The 23,497-nt window shown below is 38.9% G+C and overlaps 1 protein-coding gene across 1 annotated transcript in view; it reads right to left on the bottom strand.

Annotated features, from left to right (window-relative positions):
- LOC145771273 (ubiquitin carboxyl-terminal hydrolase 47-like) overlaps positions 1–23,497 on the bottom strand; it is a 247,893-nt gene that overhangs the window by 18,497 nt on the left and 205,899 nt on the right. Inside the window, exons 24-26 of the mRNA XM_082583009.1 lie at positions 18,545–19,612; positions 18,035–18,156; positions 4,193–4,327 (exon numbers count right to left, since the gene is read on the bottom strand). Coding sequence (XP_082439135.1) covers positions 4,193–4,327; positions 18,035–18,156; positions 18,545–19,612 — 1,325 coding nt within the window. The remainder of the gene's footprint in view (positions 1–4,192; positions 4,328–18,034; positions 18,157–18,544; positions 19,613–23,497) is intronic.

Genomic DNA, 23,497 nt, shown 5'->3' on the forward strand with positions numbered 1-23,497 from the left:
CAACGGTCCAAAGGAGCAGTGAACTCTGGCTTAAAAGTAGAAAATGCAAAGAAATGCTGCTAACTCTGTTATTCTTTGCAACTGCTCATCACTACAGGTTACAGAAGCTTGGATTGGCACAGATATCTGCTTTTTTCTCTGCTCTTTTCTTTTTCTGCTTGACTTTAGTGCTGATTTCGACTTTATTTGGTGCACACCCACTCAATCTCGGCATTAGTTGGAGATGGGTGGACAAAGGTCCACTTCAGGCTCTCATGCACAAACGTGGCAATGCCGTGCTTCCTGCTTAAGGTAAACCCAGCTAGCGTGTACAAACGGTGAAAAGGTGAAGCCATGTGTTTGTTCGAAAAAAAGCTATTGGTGAAGCTTTATTGAATGTAGAGGGATCTGCATGTGGTACCTCAAAATAGCACGCAACATTTTCCAGCGTGCCTTGACAAAAATTTTCTTTGCTAGATTCGGAAGAAGATTCATGATCCATTTTACAGTTGTTGATTATACAGTAGACACATATTTTTCAATGAAAAGTTATTAGTTGCCAGAAAATGAAAAATACATAGACGGAACATCATCCAAACTCTGCTTTGTCATCACCTATTTTTCCATCTCATTCTATCCATCCTATCTTCGCTTTAAGTCCGACCACATTTTCATCATCCTTTACTAGTTTTTCCCGTATCCTTTGTGGACATCTCCACGTTCTTTTTCCATCTACCTTTGAATCCAATGTCTTTCTAAGTAGAAAACATTTTTTCTCTCTCTTTAGCACATGCTCAATCTCACTGAATTTTCCTTTACAAGATGATTTATAGTCTCCCTCATCTCTAGCACATCCGTCAAAGCTTCAGTCCTTTTCTCCCTTATCGTTATAAACCAACAAATTTCTTTCTCTATTGCACTTTCTGTTCAAGGTTTGCTAGTTTACTCTCTCTTAATATCCATGTCTCGTCAACGTATAATATTGCAAGCATACATAATTCTGACAGACGTTTTCCTTCATTTTTTATAAAAATGTTTTTGCCATACTACATTTTCCTACATTCTCTGAATTTTCCCAATCTAGTTTTGCTCTTTACCTTCCTTGCATTTCACAAAACTTTCAGTCCATCCATACTATTGTTTGCCTGAAGAGAGTTAGACGAAAAACACCGCAGCTTACAGCAATGAAAAACCTTAACACCATATTCAAATTTTGTTCTGCAAGTAAGCCATCGCTTACCCCTTCAGTAAAAAAAACGTCAACAACAACAGAAAATATAAGAAGTAACAGTGCTGCTCTCGGTGTACCCCAACTTTCATACAAAAAAATCGTCGCAAATAATATGATGCAACTCTCACTTTTGTTGTTGCACCTTCATACATCAACATGACCACTGACCATAGGCGTCGAAATAGGGTGGGCGACGCCCACCCTGCCGAAAAACGAGGGTGGGCAAAATATGTTTCGACAATGCCTCACAAGCCTGTCAACCACTGATAATGATCGACAATGCCTGGAAATCCAAGACAATGCCTGAAAGTAGCTACTCTACAATGCCTGACAACCCCTGAAAATGTTCGACAATGCCTAAAAATGTTCCATAATGACTACCAAACCTGTCAACCACTGATATTGATCGACAATGCCTGGAAATCCTAGACAATGCCTGGAAATTCCCAACAATACCTGAAAGTAGCTACTCTACAATGCCTGACAACCCCTGAAAATGTTCTATAATGCCTAACAAACCCGTCAACCACTGATAATGATCGACAATGCCTAAAAGTAGCTACTCTACAATGCCTGACAACCCCTGAAAATGCTCGACAACCCCTAGAAATGCTACACAACCCCCACATAGCCGACAATGCCTGACAATGGGTATTTAGAGGTACCCGCCACAGCTGGCAATTCCTGGTGAGAGAAAGCCACGTTTGATCTTTTCTCCGAATGGTCTCACTTTCGTTACATCACAATCAAACTTGAGTTCCCGGTCAGCGTAAGGGAATGTGAATATGACATCATAATGAACATGACAATAAAATCACCGATACAAACTAAAGACGTACTGAAATAATCGCTTTTACAAATCAAAATGCGGCAAATCCGAAGGCGCCACTTTAAGGATAACAGGTCACGAGTCACACGCTTTTTAGGTCGCAAAGGAAAACATAAAAGAAGTTTGTTTAGTTTAGCAGCGCTCATAAGATCGCAAGGTGCAAGAAAGAAAACATCCAACCTATTAAAGCTTAATTGCTGCAGCGACGCTAAACGCAGTCTTTGTGAAAAAGACTAACCACACTCTTCGAAATTACCGTCGGCAATTGCCGAGGTGATTGTAAGGACCACAAGATTACAAGAAAAAACTAATTTTCTTAGACTACACCAGACTAGGATGTTGATTCAATCTTACTTTTGCTGGATGTTTTATTTGAGTTACTTCCTACTTCGCCGGCGCTTAGACTCGTGCCCAGCTGGGAGAATCTTTTATAGAAATATCACCCTATTTGCATTGATTTAACTCCAGTAGACGTCAAATTATTGTAAGCATCTACTCCTTGTTGCGCCTCGCTTTCCGTTATCTCGTCCAGCTGATACAGCATCTGATGATACCGATTCTGACTAGTTCATCACACAGATTTTGTGTTGCTCGCAGTGTCCCAATTGTGCCGAAATTATGTTGGCTTATAAGCTTACGTACATCGAGGAAATCTTCTCGCAGGGAGCTCTTGATATGTTACCTGTACCTGGTTGAGCAATTAACGTTATTTTATGATAATTCAACGTCGCTAGATGTCGAATTAATGTTAAACAAACGTAAATTTCTAATTGGGCATTGTTGTTACGCAATATAACCCGCCGGGAAAATTAAATCGATTTGTGCTGACTCGAACGTTGAATCAACCCAAAATTAACTTACTTTCCCACCCCCCCGTGAGTTTTTTAACGTGAATTACCGTAACAGCGTGCGTATCCGCGTTGCTCGCTTTATCACTACTTTTGGTATTATTACATCACAACAAATCAAACAATGCGTTCGTGATAAGACTACTCTAGTATATTTTTCGCTTCTCGTTTTACATGTTTTAGTACAATCTCTTCCTTCTTAGTGTTCACAGCAATTGCCGAGGCAATTTCAACTTTTGCCGTTTGGCCTCGGCAACGTTTTTGCCGAAGTAAAAATATGCCAATTTCGAAGACTGAACCATTGCGAATTTGCAAACATATACAAAACACATTCAATGAAATCTGTTTGAAAACTCTCGCCCACCCAGAATTCCTCTTTTCCAAGAAAAAAATCGACGCCTATGCCACTGACAGTAGTGGGCTACCTACGGTATACTGGTTTTGTTCATTGGCCACGCAATCTCTTTCCAAGGGACTCTATGAAAAGTTTTTATCAAGTCTACAAAACACAGATACAGTTTTCTTCTGTCACAAGCTTAAATCACCACTGTTGCTAATGACTGTTCTGAATGAGGAATTTGGCTGGACTATTGATCATCAAATTACACATAAAAAAAAAATTGATAATACGAAAAGGTGGTGAAAAGAAGTAGATGCAACATGCCTAATTCAAGAAAAAGACCAAGCACTTAATTGTTAATGCAGTCATCTTTGCTTAGTACTTTGATATGATGAAGTGAAGTTCTTCGTTCGTCTCTGCTTCCTGAAACTTTTCTTAGTTTTGTGGGCGATTAAATATGCACTAATTTTTCAAAACATTATTCTCTATTTATATTTAAAATTAATCTAGTAGTTACAATAAATTTAACAAACACTATGCGCTCATCTTTTATAGTCATAGCGATTTTGATAAATCGGATTTAGGGGGGTCCGTGAACCCCATATTTTTGGTCGAATCAAACCTGAAACGGTCAGTATTTTTCAATGACACAAGTTAAATTTAGAAAGTGAGAGGAAAATGATGTACCCTAACCGGTTGGCATTATTCCACACATTTAGTTATACTTTTTATCCATGACGCTGACATCCGTTCCACCAGTATGTCTTTGTCAAGACCGGCTTGGGTGCACCTCAACCGTCTCTGCACGGGCGGCTTACTTTCCTGCTCAACTATGCACCAATGAGCATTGAACAGTCGCACTTTTTGTCTTCCTACAAGTGTGGTGTGGCGGAACAGTAACAGACCCGAGCATTCAGTAGCATTCATATCATAAAATACTAAATTTAATGAGAAACCATTTCCACCTCTTCTTCATCAAGAGCGAGACGAAACAACTTGCAACGATATTCATCCTGACGTAAAGCTCGGCCGAACTTGACAACAAAGTTTGCATCGTTGTTTGTGGTCTTGAAGTCGTCAGTAGGTGTGTACATTTCAACCTAGAGATAGAGAATAGGCTAACAGATTTCATGAGCAAAAATAAAATCAGGCAAAGTTACTGCTTTAAAGTATTGCACTGTCGTACAAATGCGATTGCAGAAAAGGAAAGGTTCGGAAGGAACACCAGGCAGGTCAGTGCAGAAAACATCAAATTGGCTCTACGTTGGCCCTCTGAAATTTATGTATATATCCCTTCAGCTTAAACGCTATTTTGCTATATAAAAAACTGATAAATTCACAACAAAATAATTGGGTTGAATAGCGTTATTAAAACAATTACAAAACCAAAACACAGTCGAAAATTTTCAACGCAGCACTATACCCTGGTTTGAAAAAACAATCAAAATAAGATATGTGTTAAACAAGAAATATTACATGCTTCATTGAGGCATATGGCCACAGGCTAATCATATGCAGTAATACACACCATACAAAAACAACCACGTAGTTGTAATCGAAAATACTGCCAGTCATAGAAACTAATATGCGCAGTCAACTGGCAAGTTTTATACAAACCGACATCGCTCTATCAGTGTCATATGGATGACCTAGATCATGGGTCACCAACTGGCGGCCCGCCACGCTGATTATGTGCGGCCCGCGGAAGGTATCAGCGCACAAGTATAACCAAAAATACTTTTCTTGACGAGTTAAACAGCACGAAGGCAAAAAATACTTTCCGGGAAGCATATTTTCGCTTTGCATACGATTCCACCAACCGACCAATCAAATTGTAGTTCTAGGTAGGGGTCGTTTAAAGTTATTCCAATGCGATGTCCAGCCACACTGTTCCAGTGGTTGCTTTAAACGTCTGTGAGCATAGGGTTGCTTATTTTAAGTTTGTAAACGTCCTGTAAACACTAGTGTGCGTTTCACCGTTATTGGGTTTCACGAGCAGTGTTTCTTTATGCAAGTTTTTGTTGGCAAAATAGGTCGGTGTGCCAACTCAATTTATAATAAATTGGACAGTATATATAAATTTAAAGAATTTTTCTGGTATTATGAAAATATTTAGCTTAGAACTGCAAAATGTTGTTAATCAACAATTCTTGCCATGCTTATAAGCACCGCAAGTGTCATTTGTCTAATAATCAAGGAAAGACGGTTTTATAGACTCTCACAAAAAGGATGAAAAACCAACTCATCGCTTTTTTAGAGGAAACACTGCTCATGAGTTACGATAGAAACGTTTTTTTGGTGATTTCCACAAGCGTTTGTTTCATGGTGCCTGGTTTCTTTCTCCCTGTTATAGTGTTATTGGAGCCTATTTTTCGCTGATATGTTCGCAGGTCACTATTGTTGCCTGTATTGCCATGTGTCAAACATTTCTATGTTTACTGAAACTGTCAATGGCAAGATATATTTTGTGAAGCGAAGTGACAACATCACTCTTGCTTGGCGATGAATATTCTGATGAAACCGCTCGCCTGGCTATTAGTGCGCAAAACAAGTGGCCTCGTTTATTAGGCAATGTTAAAGAAGTCAAAAGTGTTGTTAAAGAAGATTGGCCTGGCAGTAGCGTTGTTCGACTAATTTTGTTACTGCGGTATTCTAAGATAAATATTAACAATATGTATTATAACGCTGGACACTAGGTACGAAATGCGTTCTTTTCTAGCATAAGAGTCAACCTACCTAAAATTTTATTAGTGCGGCCCGCCACAGCTTTCCTAAGTGCCAAAGTGGCCCGCATGCAAAAAAGGTTGGTGACCCCTGACCTATATGATGGATTTTTTGTCTGCAACAGTAGATTCCCCTTCAACTATTGCCACGCAACTAGGGTTGGGATTTCGGGATCAAATTTATTTAGTGTAATACTGACGCAAAAACATGAGAGCATCGTGAGTATCATCGTTAAAGACGATTTCTGGTTTTGCGGGCAAAATATCCAAGAGCTGAAAATGCACGTCCAGCCTCAACAGATGTTAGCTAATACTTTACAATGCTGCATATAAATCGTTCAGGTTTTCTGGCCTTTTTTTGATTGCTTCATATAGCAGCATTTCTTTTTGCATTACTCAAGCGCCGACATCACAGTTTTGTGCTTCTTCACTTTCATCTTGTGCTACGAAAGCATGCAGCTCTTGAGCTAAAGTTATTTCAGTGCCATGGCTATTATTTTCTGTAATGGCCTCTTCATGCTGTTTAGTGGAGAATCGATCCATTTCAACAGTTGGGCTTGGGAACAATCTTTGAAGAACGTTCGTGGCCAGGGCCGCGATTTTCTGACGTATTATTTCATGACCAAGCTGATCTTGCGGTTGATCAATGTAGAAAGGTTTTTTGAGGTACCCCAAAAAGGTGAACTAGCTTGTCACTTCGACGCTCGTCGATTCGAAACCTAAAGCTTTTTTTCAAGTTCTTGCTTATTTCCGATTTTTAACCTCTTTTTTAGTCCTTTTGTACTGGACCCTGAAGCTTTCAAAACGGCTTGACACAAGTTACATTTTGCTTTTTCCGTAAACTTAGGCTACAATAGAAAAAGTATTGCCACACCTCGAATTTTCTCTTTGAACTTACATCTTCAAAATTCGCCTTTCTGAGCTAAATTTTAATTTCTCTTTTAAAGCTCGGACAGAATTAGCAGAAACTGTATTAACTGCTAAACCGTCTTTCTCACGCTGCGATTTGCACTAATGCTACGACTGAAGCGATTGCGTAGTTCATTGATTTGCCATAGTTGGTATCATAGCCAATCACACTAATGTGGAGTGTTCAAGACAACCAGTTGATATTGCAAAGCTGTGTTAAAACCAAAATAATATAAGCGTCAAGCGATATGGTGCTACATCAGCTTTCGTAGATGTTTTCTGGAAATCCCGAGATTTTAAGAGAATTAATCCCGGGATCGGGATCAGAAAAATGGGCTAAAATCCCGGGATTCCCGGTACCCGGTCATTTGGTCGACAGGACGTTTGGTCGACAGGACGTTAGGTCGACAGAACGATTCATTTTAGGGTTAGGGTTAGTTAACTAACCTTAACCCTAACCCAGTGGTTCCCAACCTTTTTTATCCGATGGACCCTTTTAGTCGATATTCTAATTATTTCATACTAAAATAATTTAATTAATAAAGAACGGCGCTGAAACGCATTTTATTCAAAGAATAGGCCTACCTTACACTCAAAGAATAAGAGTCAATGCATTTAACAATCTGTGTGAAGGTTGTGATTTTTTATTTCAACAACTCATGGTGGAAGAGTATTGGAAAGAGCACAACGAATATCATTCTCCAAGTCTAATCTATTTCTCTGTTTTGTTTTCAATTCCAAGAGTTGAAAAACATGATTTGCATAGATACCCAGACAGCAAATCCGTCATTTTTGCAATGATTTAACGTCTGTAGACGTTGAATCAATATAAAAATAACGGATTTTGCTGTCTGGGTAAGTGAAAGCAAACGGGAGGATACTTCGAATAGCTTTCTCTGCCACTTTGGGATAGGAGTTACACATTAATGGCCAAATTCCAGTGATTGATTTTTCTCTGAATAAGTCTCTTGAGCAAGAATCCGTTTTGAGTTCTAAAAATTCATCGTGCAATTTATCGGGAAGGTTTCTCCATTAACAATGTGAATGAATTTCGTATTAAATCAAGATCATCGTGATAAATTTTAGGAAAATATCAAATGAATTCTAGTTCTAATGCTGTGAGATGTTGCAAAATTAATTCTTTTTCCAACTCTGGAAGAACTTGTTCTTTGCCGTCAGCAACCAGCACCGATGATAATTCTTTAAACATGGTTACATGGTCAATTGTTCATTCTAACTTTTCTTCTTCAATTATCAAGCTTGCTGGTGAAAGCTTCCAAAGCATCTTTAAATGCTGAGCGGTACTGGCATCTACTTCTTGAAGGGCCACTCAAACAGGCTGGTCGAAAGGTAGAGGCCAGACAAAACGTAATTCCCCTTGACCTAAACAGCGGGGCCTTCTAGTACCTTAAGACAATCTCCTAATAACAGTGACATTAATCAATCACTCTCCTCCAACCTGCCTTGAGCCAACATGGAAGCAGTACAGTTTGTAAATTCACATGGTATCAATATGTCAATGGCTCATAGCCTAGATACAGAAAACCAATGTTGATACGCAATCTGCTTTCAACGAAAATGGCGATTGAATGTATACCGTAATTACCGTATATTGGTGTTTTTTCCTTGCATTTTCAGATTTAGTTTATTTAATGGACCAAACAAATCAAACAAATAAGCAAGGAATCTAATCCATCTGTCATCATTCAGCAGTGCAACAAATTCCAATTTTATTTAAAGGTCAAAAATAATTTAAGCTCGTCTCAGAGCTCAAACACTCGTTTGGTTACGTTTCCTCTTGAAAGCCATTGAGTATTTGAATGAAAAAGAAGCCTAGGCCTACGTGATGGCCTGCATCCCTGTCAGTGAACACTGAACAGTTGCTTAAATAATTGGGAAGTTAATCTAATAATAATTTCCTCTTTAACGCTCTAGTGTAGGCCAACTTACTAGGCTTAAAAAGGTTTACAATCCTAAAACCAAATTACCCCCTGAAAATTGCAAAATTCCCCTCTAGTGGAGAATTCCCCACCGGTTGGGAACCACTGCCCTCACCTAACCCTAAAATGAATCGTTCTGTCGACCTAACGTCCTGTCGACCAAATGTCTTGTCGACCAAATGTCTTGTCGACCCAACGTCCTGTCGACCAAATGTCTGTTGACCAAATGACCGTACACCGGTATTTCCCGGGGTCCCAACCCTACACGCAACTAAACACATCGTAGACTGGGATGCTTGAAAAATGGCATGCATTGGGAATGAATTATGACACTCGTTCTTTTTAACATCTTTTTGTGGAAATTTAAAAGCACAGGCCTTGCCAATGTGCAACCTTACAATTTTCACTGGAGGATGACCTACTACATTTGATAAAAGCCGGAGTCATTGGGAGAAATTACTGGTCTGAAATATATCTATCCACCTATCTATCTATACGATTTAACATCTCTTGTTCCACAGAGGTGGGCAGTAGCGCGCTACTTTTTTGGTAAAAGTAGCGGTAGCGGCGCTACTTTTTAGTTGGAGTAGCGGCTGCAGTAGCGGCGCTATTTTTATTCCAAAGTAGCGGTAGCGGGAGAAGCGCTACTTTTTTTCAGTCGCACTCCCGCTACCGCTACTTTTTAATTTAAATTGAAAAAAAATGCTTGTTTTTTTTTGCAATACTGGCATGGTCAAGCAGCTATCTAATCGGCTTGGTTGCAAAGTTTCGGTCTTTTCTAGCTGATGTCAACTTCTTCTGCGAATATCTCCGTGTGATGAAGCCTATCTGCCAGGCTTTAGGCATTCTCCAGGGCGAGTCCAAGGCATATTACGGAGTCTTGCTTCCAACCATCACAATTTGCACGAAGAAGTTGACCGAGATCAGTGATCTTGTGACCTGTGAGGAGTTGAAAGTGAAAGTCCTTGAAGGGGTGAAGAAACGATTCAACAAGTGCTTCAACAACATGAAATGTGTTATGGCATCATGTCTTCATCCCTCCTTCAAGACGTCTTGGCTACAATTTCTGCACTACGTTTCCACGGATGATGCTGACGCGCTGCGAGAAAAAGACAAGACAGATGTAATTCGACTGTTGCGCTTGCGGGAGACATCAAGCCAGGTTGATACCGAGAAGGAGAAGAGTGACACCAACACCAGTCAAGACTCCGAGGATGTATTTTTTGGAGTGTTTGCGCCATCCCGTGAAACGTCGGTGCAGAAGGAAGTAACATTTGTGGACGCCTTTTTTTCGGACAAGAGCAAGTCCTTGAGCTTTTCGAATACCGAGTTAAAACATCTGTTCATTAAATACAACACCCCCATTCCTTCCAGTGCTGCGGTGGAGAGACTTTTCTCTGTTGGAAAAGATGTGCTTAAGCGAAAGCGGGCCGGACTTAATGACTCTCGTTTTAAAATGCTCGTGTTTTTGAAAGATAGATGCGTAACAATAAATTTCCCTTAGAATGTGTTTTCTATAACGACGTTAAAATGACAGTGTAAACGAATGATAACATTTGTTTTTAAGGTCTTTTTTGCGTCACTATGGACGTGAGTGTTTCCTAGTGTCATTTTAGACAAAAGTAGCGGTAGCGCGCGCTACTTTGGCCCGAGTAGCGGTAGCGGGTAGCGCGCTACTTTTGTAAATTGGTAGCGGGTAGCGGTAGCGCGCGCTACTTTGGCCCAAGTAGCGGTAGCGCGCTACTTTGGCCCAAGTAGCGGTAGCGGGTAGCACGCTACTTTAAAAGTAGCGGGTGCCCACCTCTGCTTGTTCCCGTATTGCAACGGTTGGACGCTAACAAATGTCTACTTTGTCTGATGGCATTTCTCTATGCCAACCGGTTCTGAGTGTTATCATCATCATCATTACGTTCCTTCCTCGTATTGAGGATTGGATGCAATGCGCCATTGTTCTCGACCATGAGCTGTTCGTACTGCATCTTCATAACTTAATTTTGTCCATTTAGTGATGTTTGATGTCCAAATCATTCTTGGTCTACCTTTGTTTCTTTTACCGTTTATCTTCCCTTCTATTAATGATCTTTGTAGCGAGTTTTGCCTTATTGTGTGTCCAAAATACTTTAATTTTCTTCTTTTGACTATTTGCAATAGAATTTTGCTTGAATTAAATTTGGATAATACTTCATCGTTAGTGATCTTTTGTTTCCATAAAATTTTTAACATTTGCCTGTATGACCAGAGCTCGAAGGCATCGATCCGTTTTTCCATTTTTTGTGACACTGTCCATTGTCCAAGTTTCAGAGTTGTATAAAAGGGTTGACCAGACATAGCATTTTAACATTCGTTGACGAATTGATAAATTTAAACTTTGATTGATTAAAACATTTTTCATTTTTCCAAATATAGTTCTTGCAATTTCTATCCGTCTTAGAATTTCATGTTCACACCTCCCATCTTCAGTTATTAAATGTACATTGAATTAAATTTGGATAATACTTCATCGTTAGTGTTAGTTAGTAATCAGCCTTGTGCTGATAGCCGGGAAGAACGCCTTTCTTCACATAAGAAAGAGATTTAACTTTTTGTAGATTTTGATTGTCAATTATAATTTGGAGTACTGGAGTGTCTGGTGATTTTGAAATTATCATTGATTTAGTCTTTTTAGCATTAATCTTCATATTAAATTCTTTTCCAATTGAGTTAACATTGTCCAATATTTTTTGAAGATCTTCTTGTGATTCAGCCAAAAGAACAGTATCATCAGCATAGCGTAAATTTGTTATGTTGAATAACTGAGGGTTAACCGAAACAAAATCTCCCAATCCCAGATCTTGCCGAATGTTGTCAAGCCAACACTTCTTTGGACGTCCTCGAAGGTTATTCCCATGGACGTCAACTTCTTCAATGTGTTACACGTGTCCGCACCAACGCAGCTTTCTTCATCTCATGACATGTTCAAGCTGATGGATGCCAAGCCTGGATCTCAGCTCTTCCATTGTCACTCGGTCAGAAAGGCACTAGGAACAGATCCGTCGTATCATGGCATTGTTGTTGCAACATAGCTAATTTTTCTCTTTTGCATAGCTTATTTTGCAACATAGCTAAAAACCGTATGAGATATCAATTTTTTTTCTTTGATCATTATTTTGCAGGGCAATCCATATCTGAAAAAACGCAATGCTGCAGTATTGGGTTGGTTACGCATGGAATGGCCCAGAGGTTTGTTCAGCTAAGGTTTGATTTCAGTGTAATAACCATCCTCATCCATGTATTCCATCTTTAGTGGGTGAAACCGGTGTTTGCCAATGCCAGCAGGGCCCAACTAATTTTTACAAAAACCTTTGCAGATCTTACCAAATGTTGGCTTCTTTGGACGTTCTCGAAGGTTATCCTAGTCATTGCATTTGCATAGTTTGGTTAGAGGCTTTTGATGCAGAGCTGGTTACCGAGATTGACAGAGTGAAATTACTGATTGTTAAAGTGTTGTTGCAGGGAAGTTATTCCATGCATTAGGTTCCGCTGAATGGAGAGCAGTCCTTAGAACGCGTTGCTCAAGCGCACACCCCGAGAGTTGAACCAGCGCCACTTGATCTTGAAACTTCTTCGTTCATGAAATCACGCGCTAACCAACAGAGCTATCGGGGAGGACTGCCATACTTTGCCGTTGTTAGGGTTGATTCTACCTAGTTTCCTTGGGGTGATGGCTTACCACATTTACTCCAGCAATCTTTTCATTGGTTTCCGCATTTTCTTCCCATCAACAAAATTTTTTTTTCCATAACTGGAACCTTGTCAACAGTCATAAGTAGATGATGATGAGACCTGGCATTTGTCCCCGCTAGCAAGAGTCCGCTAGTTTTTGCAGCCCTTTAGCCATACATTCCTGTTGTTAGGGTTGATTTTGTCCAGGTTCCTTGCACTGATGTCGTCTCTCACCAACTCTAGCGGTCTTTTTTGGTCTTCCTTCTTTCTTTTCTTGGATAGAAATCTTTTTTGCCATCACTAGTGTTTTGTCATTAGACATACGTTCAACATGCCCATACCATCACAAACGATGGCTTCTAAGAAACTCTTCTTTCTAATTCTATCTTTCAAAGTTTTTTACACATCATTTAAAACATTCTCATTTCTGTCGTTTCCAACCTGTTTAAATCTTTAATCCTCATGGCCTATCCTTCAGCTCCGTAGCACTTGTAGCAAATTGTACTTCTCACGCATGCTTTATAAATAATACCTTTCATTTTCTGGGAAAGCACTCTTCTTCATGGAAACCCCAATACTTTCTTAGACTTTTTCAGACTGCTCTTATTTTTGATATTATTGAATCTTGCACTCTTCCATCCATGCGTAGGACAATTAGTACATCTCCCAGGCAGGGCTGCGATTTTTGCCTTTTTTGGTGACGAGGTCACTCGACAAGCGCCATCACTATTCGACAAACGCCGTGCCTTACGGGAAAATAAAAAGGAAAAAAAACTGAGAGAGGACTAAACGTCGTCAGGTAGAGGAACAATCGGGGGGGCATCACGTGATGCAATCATAAAAGTCCTGACTTACGTAAACTTTCTTGCGCCAGGTACTTCAAAGCAAGGTCTAAAAGCGACGCTTCACAGGAGAAACTTCCAAGGCGTCAGCGACGCTTCACAGGAGAAACTTCCAAGGCGTCAGCGCCGCTATTTTGAACACTGCGGGAGAATGCTTTGATCGAAGTTTCAATGCCTGGCATCAAACATTTTGCAACACACATTTCTCATGCTATTCGACACAACGGGTTTCTTTTATAGATGAAATAACCTAGGCTACGTTGAGTTGTCAACGTCTATGCCAGTTTGTATTTCGCCGTTTGAGCCAATCAACAATATTGGTCTGGTAAAATGACTGTTGGATACTTGCTATGAAAGTTTTTCACGTGTAGAAAACAGCCTAGTTTCCGACCAGATGTTAGAAATACAGATGAAAAAAGCTGCTATTTTTATGGAAAGGAGTTCCCTTCCAGAACATTTTGAACACTGCGGGAAAATGCTTTGATTGAAGTTCTAACGCCTGGCATCAAACATTTTGCCACAGACGTTTCGTGCTATTCGACACAACGGGTTTCTTTTATAGATAAAATAACCAAAGTAGGCTACTTTTAGTTGTCAACGTGTTTGCAAGTTTGTATTTATGTTTGACTTATGCACTTGTTGTTCCAAGATTGCAGAAATGTTTTGCAATGTGAATAAAGAATAGTAGACAGATAACCACGGTTGCAACTTGACTTTCTTCCACTAAAAGAGTTTCTGTGATTACGTAATGGGCGATTTTGCACATTCACAAAATCAAATGAGTTCAAAAGAGTCTGGTCCGATCAAGTGAGTGGAGTTTTGAATAGTATGCATTTGAACTAAGCCCTTTCCAATAACGGATCTCTCAGAACTTGATCGAAATGTTTGCATCTTTTGCCACATTTGGACCTCAGTGGATATGCTCACACGATCACTTGCAAACGCAAACACAACGTGGCGCTCAATGAGGTACCACAGGTGCAGGTTGAGTTCCACGCGAGTACCAACAGCCATTTCAAGGAAAAGGTCCAGGTAGCCTATGTTGCTTCTTATAGGAATGGCATTTGTGAGAGCGTTCCACATTTCTTAGTCATACACTTCAGCATTTGTAAAACTTGGGGATGTAAACCAATATTTAACATAAAAAAGCGTTAACATACTGGAAAAAAGAAGCCAGTTCTTGCAGTGGTACTGAAATGTTTAAATAATGAGGCAGAAGTGTTGGTTGATGTGATAAACATGACGGACTCAAGTGGATCAAAGAATGAATCATGAAACATGATTGAAGCACTGAGTGCTGTCAATTTCGACATAAAAATAGTCTTGGGTCTTGTTTTTGACAAAACTGCAGTAAATAGTAGTTAGAAAAGTGGCGTCACCGTTCCATTTCAAAGCCATACAGGACACAGTATCCTTCAACTAGCCTGCAGGGATCATATCATGGAGCTTGTTTGTGGTGGAGCAGCTTAAGTGGTCTACGGTGACACAGAATCACCACATGAAGCTGTATTCAAAAGCTTTGCTGAAGTTTGGGTGAACAATATAAATGTTTAAATTTATGAAACTTTGCAAACGAACAACAGAAATAGGATTAAAGAATGAGTTCTAGATTTCTTGTTCAGTTGGCTTCAAAATGGAATAAACATACAAGAAGATTACAAAAAGTTGGCTAAATTGTCCATTCTTTTTCTTGGTGGTACTTTCCTGCGTGTATACAATATTATACGTTCAAGGTTTCAAGTGTGTTTAGCACGTATGATGGCGAAGATCATTTATACCTTCAAATTGCCTTGTTCAAAGCAGCAGTTATCAGAAAATCCAGCTTTTACAAAAGATTGTGGCCTTGGGAATATATATTCACTGGCTGCTTTTTTAACACTTTTTTATGTTAAATATTGGTTTACATCCCCAAGCTTGACAAATGCTGCAGCGTATGACTTAGAAATGTGGAACACTCTCAAAAATGCCATTCAGATCACCTCTAAAAGAAGCAACTTAGGCTACCTGGACCTTTTCCTTGAAATGGCTGTTACTGCACGCACGAAACTCAACCTGCACCTGTGGCAGTGGCGTAGCCAGGGGGGGGGGGGTTTGGGGGTTACAACCCCCCCTTTGGCACGAGTGTGACGTCACGATATTGAGAATGATGCTTTCAGTCTAAAAAAATTGCCTAGTTTTATACAAAACTGCATTAAAAGAGCGAGTTTTGCCAATACCAAACATTCAAACATCTCAGGCAGGAATTAGCAACAAGAAAACATAGAGACTTAGCTTTATTTCCGAAAAATGCCGAAGAAAACATGATCTTATCCTTTTGCTATGCACCATTTTACAGGAATAGTCATACCCACATTTTTGTTGAAACTGCTCTCGGAATGCACCAAATTCAAAGTAATTTTTCAAAATTTTCTGGGGGAGGCCCCCCAGACCTCCTGCCGCTGGGTCGTCAACCCCCCCCCTTTCAAAATTCCTGGCTACGCTACTGACCTGTGATATCTCATTGAGCACCACGTTGTGTTTGCTTTTGCAAGTGATCATGTGAGAATATCCACCAAGGTCCGAAAAGACGCAAACATTTCGATCAAGTTTTGAGAGAGCCGTTATTGGTAAGGACTAAGTTCACATGCATTTCTAAACTCCACTCGCTTGCCGGACCAGACTCTTTTGAACTCATACTCAACTCAATTTTTCCCTACTAGGGTTTTTGAGGATGGCTAGTTCAATAGTGTTACTTTCCAAACAATCTGTGGTCATTTTCAAGGTCAAAATATTATATTTTAAGGTCAAATTACAGATTTTTGGTCATTTTTGCGTCTAAATCGTAAAGCAAAACTGTTTCAAAGAAGTCTGTGATGAAATATGCTATTACATAAGCATCATATGTATTTCTCAACACTATGGCTATTATCTAAAGGAGTCTATGATTACAATATAATACACAAATTGACAATACATAACAAGATGACACCATAATAGACAATGTCTATCACTAGTTGGAAAGCTTTTCTATCCTCCTGAGGCATCCCAAAGACTTTTCTTTGTCACTTACATTGAGGACATAAGCTTTCAATAGAATGTTAGCTAAAGTAGTACAAGCAGCACTATTACTAGCTACAAATGATAACAACTAAGCAAAATGAAACAGGCAACGCATTTCAGTCTTGTCATGCAAATTACAGCTATGATTTCAGTAAATTGTTACGTCACAAAAGCTTGGAACCGCAATGTTTTGCAAGGGCATATGAAATCACCACAATATTTCCCAAAATAAATAAAAAGAACTTTAAAGAACTTACGCAGTGTAGAGAAAATATCTTACACAATCGATGCAGTAGGTGCACAATATCATATTTCGTCACAGACTTCTTTCAAACAGTTTTGCTTTACGATTTAGATGCAAAAATGACCAAAATTCTGTAATTTGACCTTAAAGTATAATATTTTGACCTTGAAAATGACCTCAGATGGTGTTGAAAATACCACTATTGAACTAGCCATCCTCAAAAACCCTAATATGGAATCCAAGATTGTGTTTCTAGCTTCTCTAGAAGTCATTTTAGCCAGGACTCAAGTTAATCATTCAGACTCAAGTTACAAACCCCGAGCATGGGAGGTTCCAGTACTTTACTTAAGGAGTCTATGTGTTGACAACTGGTTATTATTTGTACCCCTTGTCTGCATAAGTGTTATGTGACATAATATAAAACCAAGCCATCCTAATACTAACAACAAAGCTAATTGTTTTGCCGCAGTAACGTTTTGGTGTATTACATAGGGTAGATATGAAAAGGTGATTATATTATGAGGTACTGAAGGGCACGCATATCCCAGGCTCTGATCTAAAACATGATCTACATGCTTACTTGGAGCAACAAATCAGTTTATAGTAAAGAAACTTGCAAGTGCTTGTTTTCATCGAATTAATTTGTATTCAGATCCCTGATTTCACTTTCATTAATTGACATGAAAGTGTCAATAAGAGAAGGTCATTATAAACCCTTCTCTTAGTGAGATTCTTGCAATGTGTGACAGGGGCCAAAGTAGAAGAGTGTGGAACGTTATCCATCCAATCTGGTTGTAGTAGAAAAATATGACTTGTGTGTTTTTACTGCTATTTTGCATTCATCAAATGCTGGCATTTGCACAACAATCTAACCTCTTAGTGTTATTTATTAAATACGAATCAATTGTTTACATTTGAGCAGTATCAGCTGCTAATTGCTCTTATTGTTGTTCATATTGCAATTGCATTTAAGAAAGTAATAGGCTATTGTATTTATATTGACTTTGATGTTACAAATTTTGTAAACCATCACTGTACTTGAAAGTAATGGATGCTTTTCATGTGATATTGTAGTGGTTTTATTGCTGTTTGTACGGAATGTACGCTTTGCTTGCAAATATACAAATTCACTGGTTGAAAAAATCTTGCGTTGTCTTGCAATGGAGGAATTCAACTATCTTGCAACAAATCTTGCAATGGAGGAATTCAACTATGAGTAAAAAAACCTAAGAAAAATTTGTTTGTTAAAAAATCAACCAAAAAAATTTCAAAAATTAATTGGATGGTAAAGGGTTAAGGTGAATTCGATCGGACGTATGGAGGATAATTCGGCTTGACTTGTGGGAACTTAAGGGTGATTCGTGGATATGTTCCGAAAATCATCGCTACAAACATAACTATACTGTACCTCCTGCCCACTTTCATAAAGTTTGTAAATGCAAAAGCGCCTTGTAGGGGTGCAGATGATGGGTGCAAGGTTTTTCTTTAAGGTAAGCAAGTTCATCCGTTTGTCAATTTCCGCACTGATCACTGAAAACACCGTTAATAACGAATAATTTACTGGATAATCAAGTAGACAATTACGAAAGTTTAACTAGCATGGTAGACATATCTAAAGATCTAAGAAATGAAGGATAAGGTTAGTACCCTTCAAAAAGTGATCAGAATACTTGGTGAAAAGGCAATAATGCAGATCAGGTAAACTATAGTCTATAATATTGAACATGTTAGTGTCAGATAGTATGTCTCTATGCCGCATATCCAGAAGGAACATTATCCATCTTGCGACAGATGAGAAGGCCCTAATCTTGAATAAATGCGCAAGAATGTACCGGTAGGTTTTCAGTGGTTGAAAAAAGTAAAGTATCGGTACAAAAATGGTAGAAAGATAAAAATAAAAATGGCTTACACATCGTACCTTTGGTAGTGTTAGACTCTCCATCGACTGATGAGGGTGTTAAAGAAGAGCGGGAAGTGGAGTTTATTTTAAAATAATTATATGTATGCAACATATCATTGGACATCCCCCATCCATCTGAAGCTATAGAAGATGTTGATACTGTTCTTTTTCGGTGATCTTGGTTGTCAGGAATCAAAGAGTTTTCAGGTGTTGGTTCAATGCAGTGGGTGCCAGAGTTGTTTGGTGTGCTGGAAATATTTGACGAGTCGAGATCGGAAAAGAGGGGTTTTAACTCAGCCTCACCTTCCCCTGAATCAGGATCAGGATCGTTTGACTTCGGCACAACAAAAGACTTCACATTCCTGGAGTGGAAGCGGTTTGTGGCATAACTTGAAAGCAGGGAAGTGGTACCACAGTTCACACAGGTGGTCGACGACGAACAAAAGTCGACTGTTGTGTTTGTTTGACGTAGAGGAAAATCACTGTTGATGCAAGCAATACACTGTGATGCAACGGTCACACTATTGTCCCATGCCATTGACTTTGCAGGTTCAGACGTTATAGTTGCTGAGGCATTGTTAAAAGCTTCTTTTTCTGTTTCAGCTTTAGAGTCGGAAGGATCACCAGTTCCAGCGACATTCATCAGTATGCTTTCGTATTCGTTGTTTTGATACATACCATCAGTTGCCATAGTTTCATTCACGTACTGCAAAGCTTTCGTGTAATCAGATGTACTCTCGGTGGACAATTTCCCACCACAAGCGACAGCTCTACCAGGATAACACTTTGTGAGTATGGGGTTTAAAGATTCAAAAGGACCAGACTCGGATGGTAATGTTTCTTGCATCGGCTTGGTCGAGTTTCCTCTAAAGCTTTTTGCTACAGTTTCATTGGCAATGAGTTCTGCGCTATGGTATTGAGCTGAGTACCTTGGTGTCAGCCTCAGTCTAGCACTTTGTAGGCTTGCGACAAAGTTCACTTCATGTTTACTGGAAACAGGTTCGACAGGATTGCACAGAGTGTCTGTGCTATCAAGAGTTGAACATGATGTGCTGAGACTGCTACCTTGGCTTTCAACAGGCACAGCTGAAAATATATATGTTTATTCAACAGAGAACACAGTTACAGTGAAATAATAGATTTTTTCCAGAAATTAGCAGTTAATTGCAATTTATCTTTTATAAATTAAATTCTAAAGGGATCATGGTAGTGGTTTACCTGAATTACATAAACAAATGTCAAAATACAACAACTAACATTGTCAGATGTTTTGCTGTGTTTTTCCACTTTTACCAAATAATACAAAAAAAAAATTAATTACACCCACCAAGAAACTTCGAGTTGAAATTATAGAGATAATCATGCTTAATGGCAAAACACTTTTTAAAGTTTTACAAGAATCAAGAAAGCCTCTTTTTCTTGCTTATGAGGCAATCATTCAGGCAAGATTTCTCAACTGCTGTAACCAGTGCATTGTATTAGTGCTGGGATCTATTAGGTCCCATGTCCTGCAAGTCGAAAAATTGAACAATGATGTATAATGTGCTGTGCTGTTTGAGATTCACCACAAGCGCAGACTGGTTAGTTGCACAAATCCTAAAGGAAGCTAAGACGATTTGTTAATATGGTTAAATTTCAAAGTGATTTCTAAGGCTAATAAAACGTTTCTGTTACTGTGAACCTAACCCAAGCAAACTGTCAGCTTGAAGCGGTTGACTGTGTCATTATCAATTAGTATAAGATTACTCACGCAGCAACAGTTTACCAGCTTCATTTTTAATAAACAGAAGTCGATTTTGCTATACTGTTATAGCACTATCAGTCTAAAAATGCATTTTTACTGTATGAATCCTGTGTTGCCTATTAGAATGACTAGTCCACTTTATTTGCCGAGTTAAAATGTTTTGATTGAATGCTTTGGTCCTAAACCAAACAAAAGGATACCGTTCAGTTGTGTGTGAAGTATCTAGCAGAGAAATATGTTGGCATTGATGATGCTAAACTGTTCATTCTATAGTAACCAAAGCTGGTACAAATTTGTGCAAACTACGGTTGTAGTGGGTAGCTACCCGGATGGACTAGTTTTTTTTTTACAAAAAACTTTTTTTTAAAACAACGTGACTAGATCTACAAAACCAGTGTTGTCAAATGAAGAATTCTGCTCCAATTTGAGAAAACTTTAAAACTGATAAAGAAAAGCAATTATGGCGACACCAATGACAGAACAAAGCTTTTTCTTAAATCTTTCAATGTTTTTATTTTCAACAACTAATTAAATAATACTGCAAAGTTTGGAAGTTCATCGGGATTATCTTTTCCAGCATTAATTTTGTTGTAACTATTGCCAGAAAAGAAAACTAATCGAGTTCTTGTTACATTTAGCAGGCTTAGCAACCAGCAACTCACTGCATAGGAGCATGATTTTTCCCATGAAAGCATATTGCATAAATAATAGTGAACTTAGGGCGGAATTCAGATTTGCGTCTCAAAATAAGTCAGTGTTATGCGTAAGTCAGACTTATATAGGCCAGGCTTATACGAGAAGCTTATTTGCGATGCAGAAACTCCACTTACGCGCGACTTATATAAGACCGTATTAAGCCTCTTTGTTTTCGCGCGAAAGAGAAATTGCTATAGCAACTCTTTGGTTGAGGTAATGAAGCGTGTAACTGAAGGCTGTAAAGCTGAGCTACATTACTGCTGAAGCACCAAATAAGGCAATGTTGTGCTTTAAACTCACAACTAGAAAAAAGCACTTTTTTATGATGTTGAAATACGTTATAGTTGCATTGTAAGTCGTTCGTTAACTAAAGTAGACGCCAAGTAATCCATGACGCAACAGATCTAGCACAAAAAGTTCATTCACAAGCAAGGAATACTCATTTAACAATGAAACAACGTTATGCCAATATGCACATGGCTTTCGTTTACAATAATTCATAAATTTGAAAGAATCAGGTTACTCAAGTTATTTTTGATGCCTAAATAGGAAAGTTTTGACTTTGCTTGCACAATCATGGCCAGGATTGACACATGATGCGCGGATTTTTGACAACAGCATCATTTGAGATAAATTTGAGAATGGAGAAATTGATGGAATCCTATTTGGTGACAATGGGTATGCACCGAGAAATACGCGCTACAATTCTGCAAACAGAACTTTGACTAACCCCGGCCAAGTCGCCATCGCTTCTCTGGAAATGGCCAGTTGCAAAAAATCGAAGGCTTATCAATAGCTGCAGTATGGGTGGTATTGCATGCGATCGGGCTGTCAACGTTTTGTCATTTTTAAACAATTCAAAGAGTTCCATAGTTGCAGTTTTGCCAAGACGGAAACATTGACAAAACTGCTTGTCGCTAAGTTGATTAAAAGGATCTGCATGATCGCAAACAGGCCTTTCAATGTGAATATTTGCATACTCTTCATCGAAGAGTTGCCTAAAAGCAATGGTTTGCAAATTTGTGAGAAAACGAAAATACAATTATATGCAATAATATACTGTGATCTAAGTAGCAAACCAAAACCTGTGTCAATAACACCATGTTTCAGATGGACTAACTAACCCTAACTTTTTCAGCTGATCTGTGCCCAGACAGCAAGATTCGTCATTTTTACATTGATTCAACGCCTGCAGACGTTGAATCAATGTAAATATAACGGGTTTTGCTCTCTGGGTGGTCCTTTCAGTAGAGCTGTTCGCGTTAAAAACTTTAGTTACGGTAAATCATTCCTCGCTTGATTATTTTGGAAAGGCTTTTTTATTATTTTTTTTATTTATTTTCCACCACTGGAAAGTCTTTGATGAGGTCAATACGCAGTTGGCGTTCAGAATCATTGTAATTAAATCCTCTTGGTATTTTTATTGAAATAAGAAATGACAATGCAATTTACATTAAAGGGTTACGGGAATTTGTATAAACTAAGTTTATCTAAAAGCGCAGTAAACTCGCTCATCAAGTTGCTCACTGAAATTAAAGCAGTAGTTCATATCTTAGCGATAGTTAACTGACGGGAAGAAGTGTTTGCGTATAGCTATTCATGCTAAATCAACAAATAATGCAATGTTGTGCTATTTAAACCTACAACTAGAAAAAAGTCGTTTTTTGTGATGTTGAAATAAAAACGTTGTAGTTGCATCAGTAAGTCGTTTGTTAACGTAGATGCCAAGTAATCCATGACACAACAGATCTGGCACAAAACTTTCCTTCACAAGCAAGTAATACTCACTAAGCACTGAAACAACGTTAAGACAACGTTATGCCAATACGCACATGGTTTTCGTTTACAATAATTCATCAATTTGAAAGAATCAGATAACTCAGGTTATTTTTGATGCCTTGAAATTTAAAAATAGTACAATAGCAGGAATACTGTTGCCAGTTTATGACTAAAAGGGCGGGCGCATAGACTCCCTTTAGTCTGAAAACTGTCAAATGTAAGATAGTTCATAGACTTGTTTTTCATGGCATTGCAGACAAAGGAAAAAGTATGACCAATCACAATTGTATGTTTGCAAAAGTGATGTTACAAGCAGTATTACTAAACTGCGTGTCAGCGTCTGGTTATTCAACAACACAAAATAGGCATTTCAAAATTTACACCACCAGCAATAACACTAGTAACCATACGCGCCGACTTCCGGGGGGGCCGGGGGGCGGCGCCCCCCGTAAATTTATAGTTGAGGGGCAACAAAAATGGCTATTACAAGTGGTGTTTCAAAGATAAAATACTTCGCGAAAGAGATTTAGATCATTTAAACGGACAGAATGCCGAAAGCAAAAACCAGCCTAGCCTACGTTGCTCTTGCCCACAAAACAGCAGCTGATCGCATGGCTTTCTCTGGAACGTGAATTACTACTGAGATGCGCACGTCGCACACTGCTTGTCTTCCGCGCGTGAGGAGCAGCTTCAAAGTCAAAACGCGTGGTAGCGAAAAAGCGAATGATTGAATGTTTATTCTCATTTCACGA

The sequence above is a fragment of the Aplidium turbinatum genome, chromosome 5 (genome assembly GCF_918807975.1).
Source record: "Aplidium turbinatum chromosome 5, kaAplTurb1.1, whole genome shotgun sequence".
Lineage (NCBI taxonomy): Eukaryota > Metazoa > Chordata > Ascidiacea > Aplousobranchia > Polyclinidae > Aplidium > Aplidium turbinatum.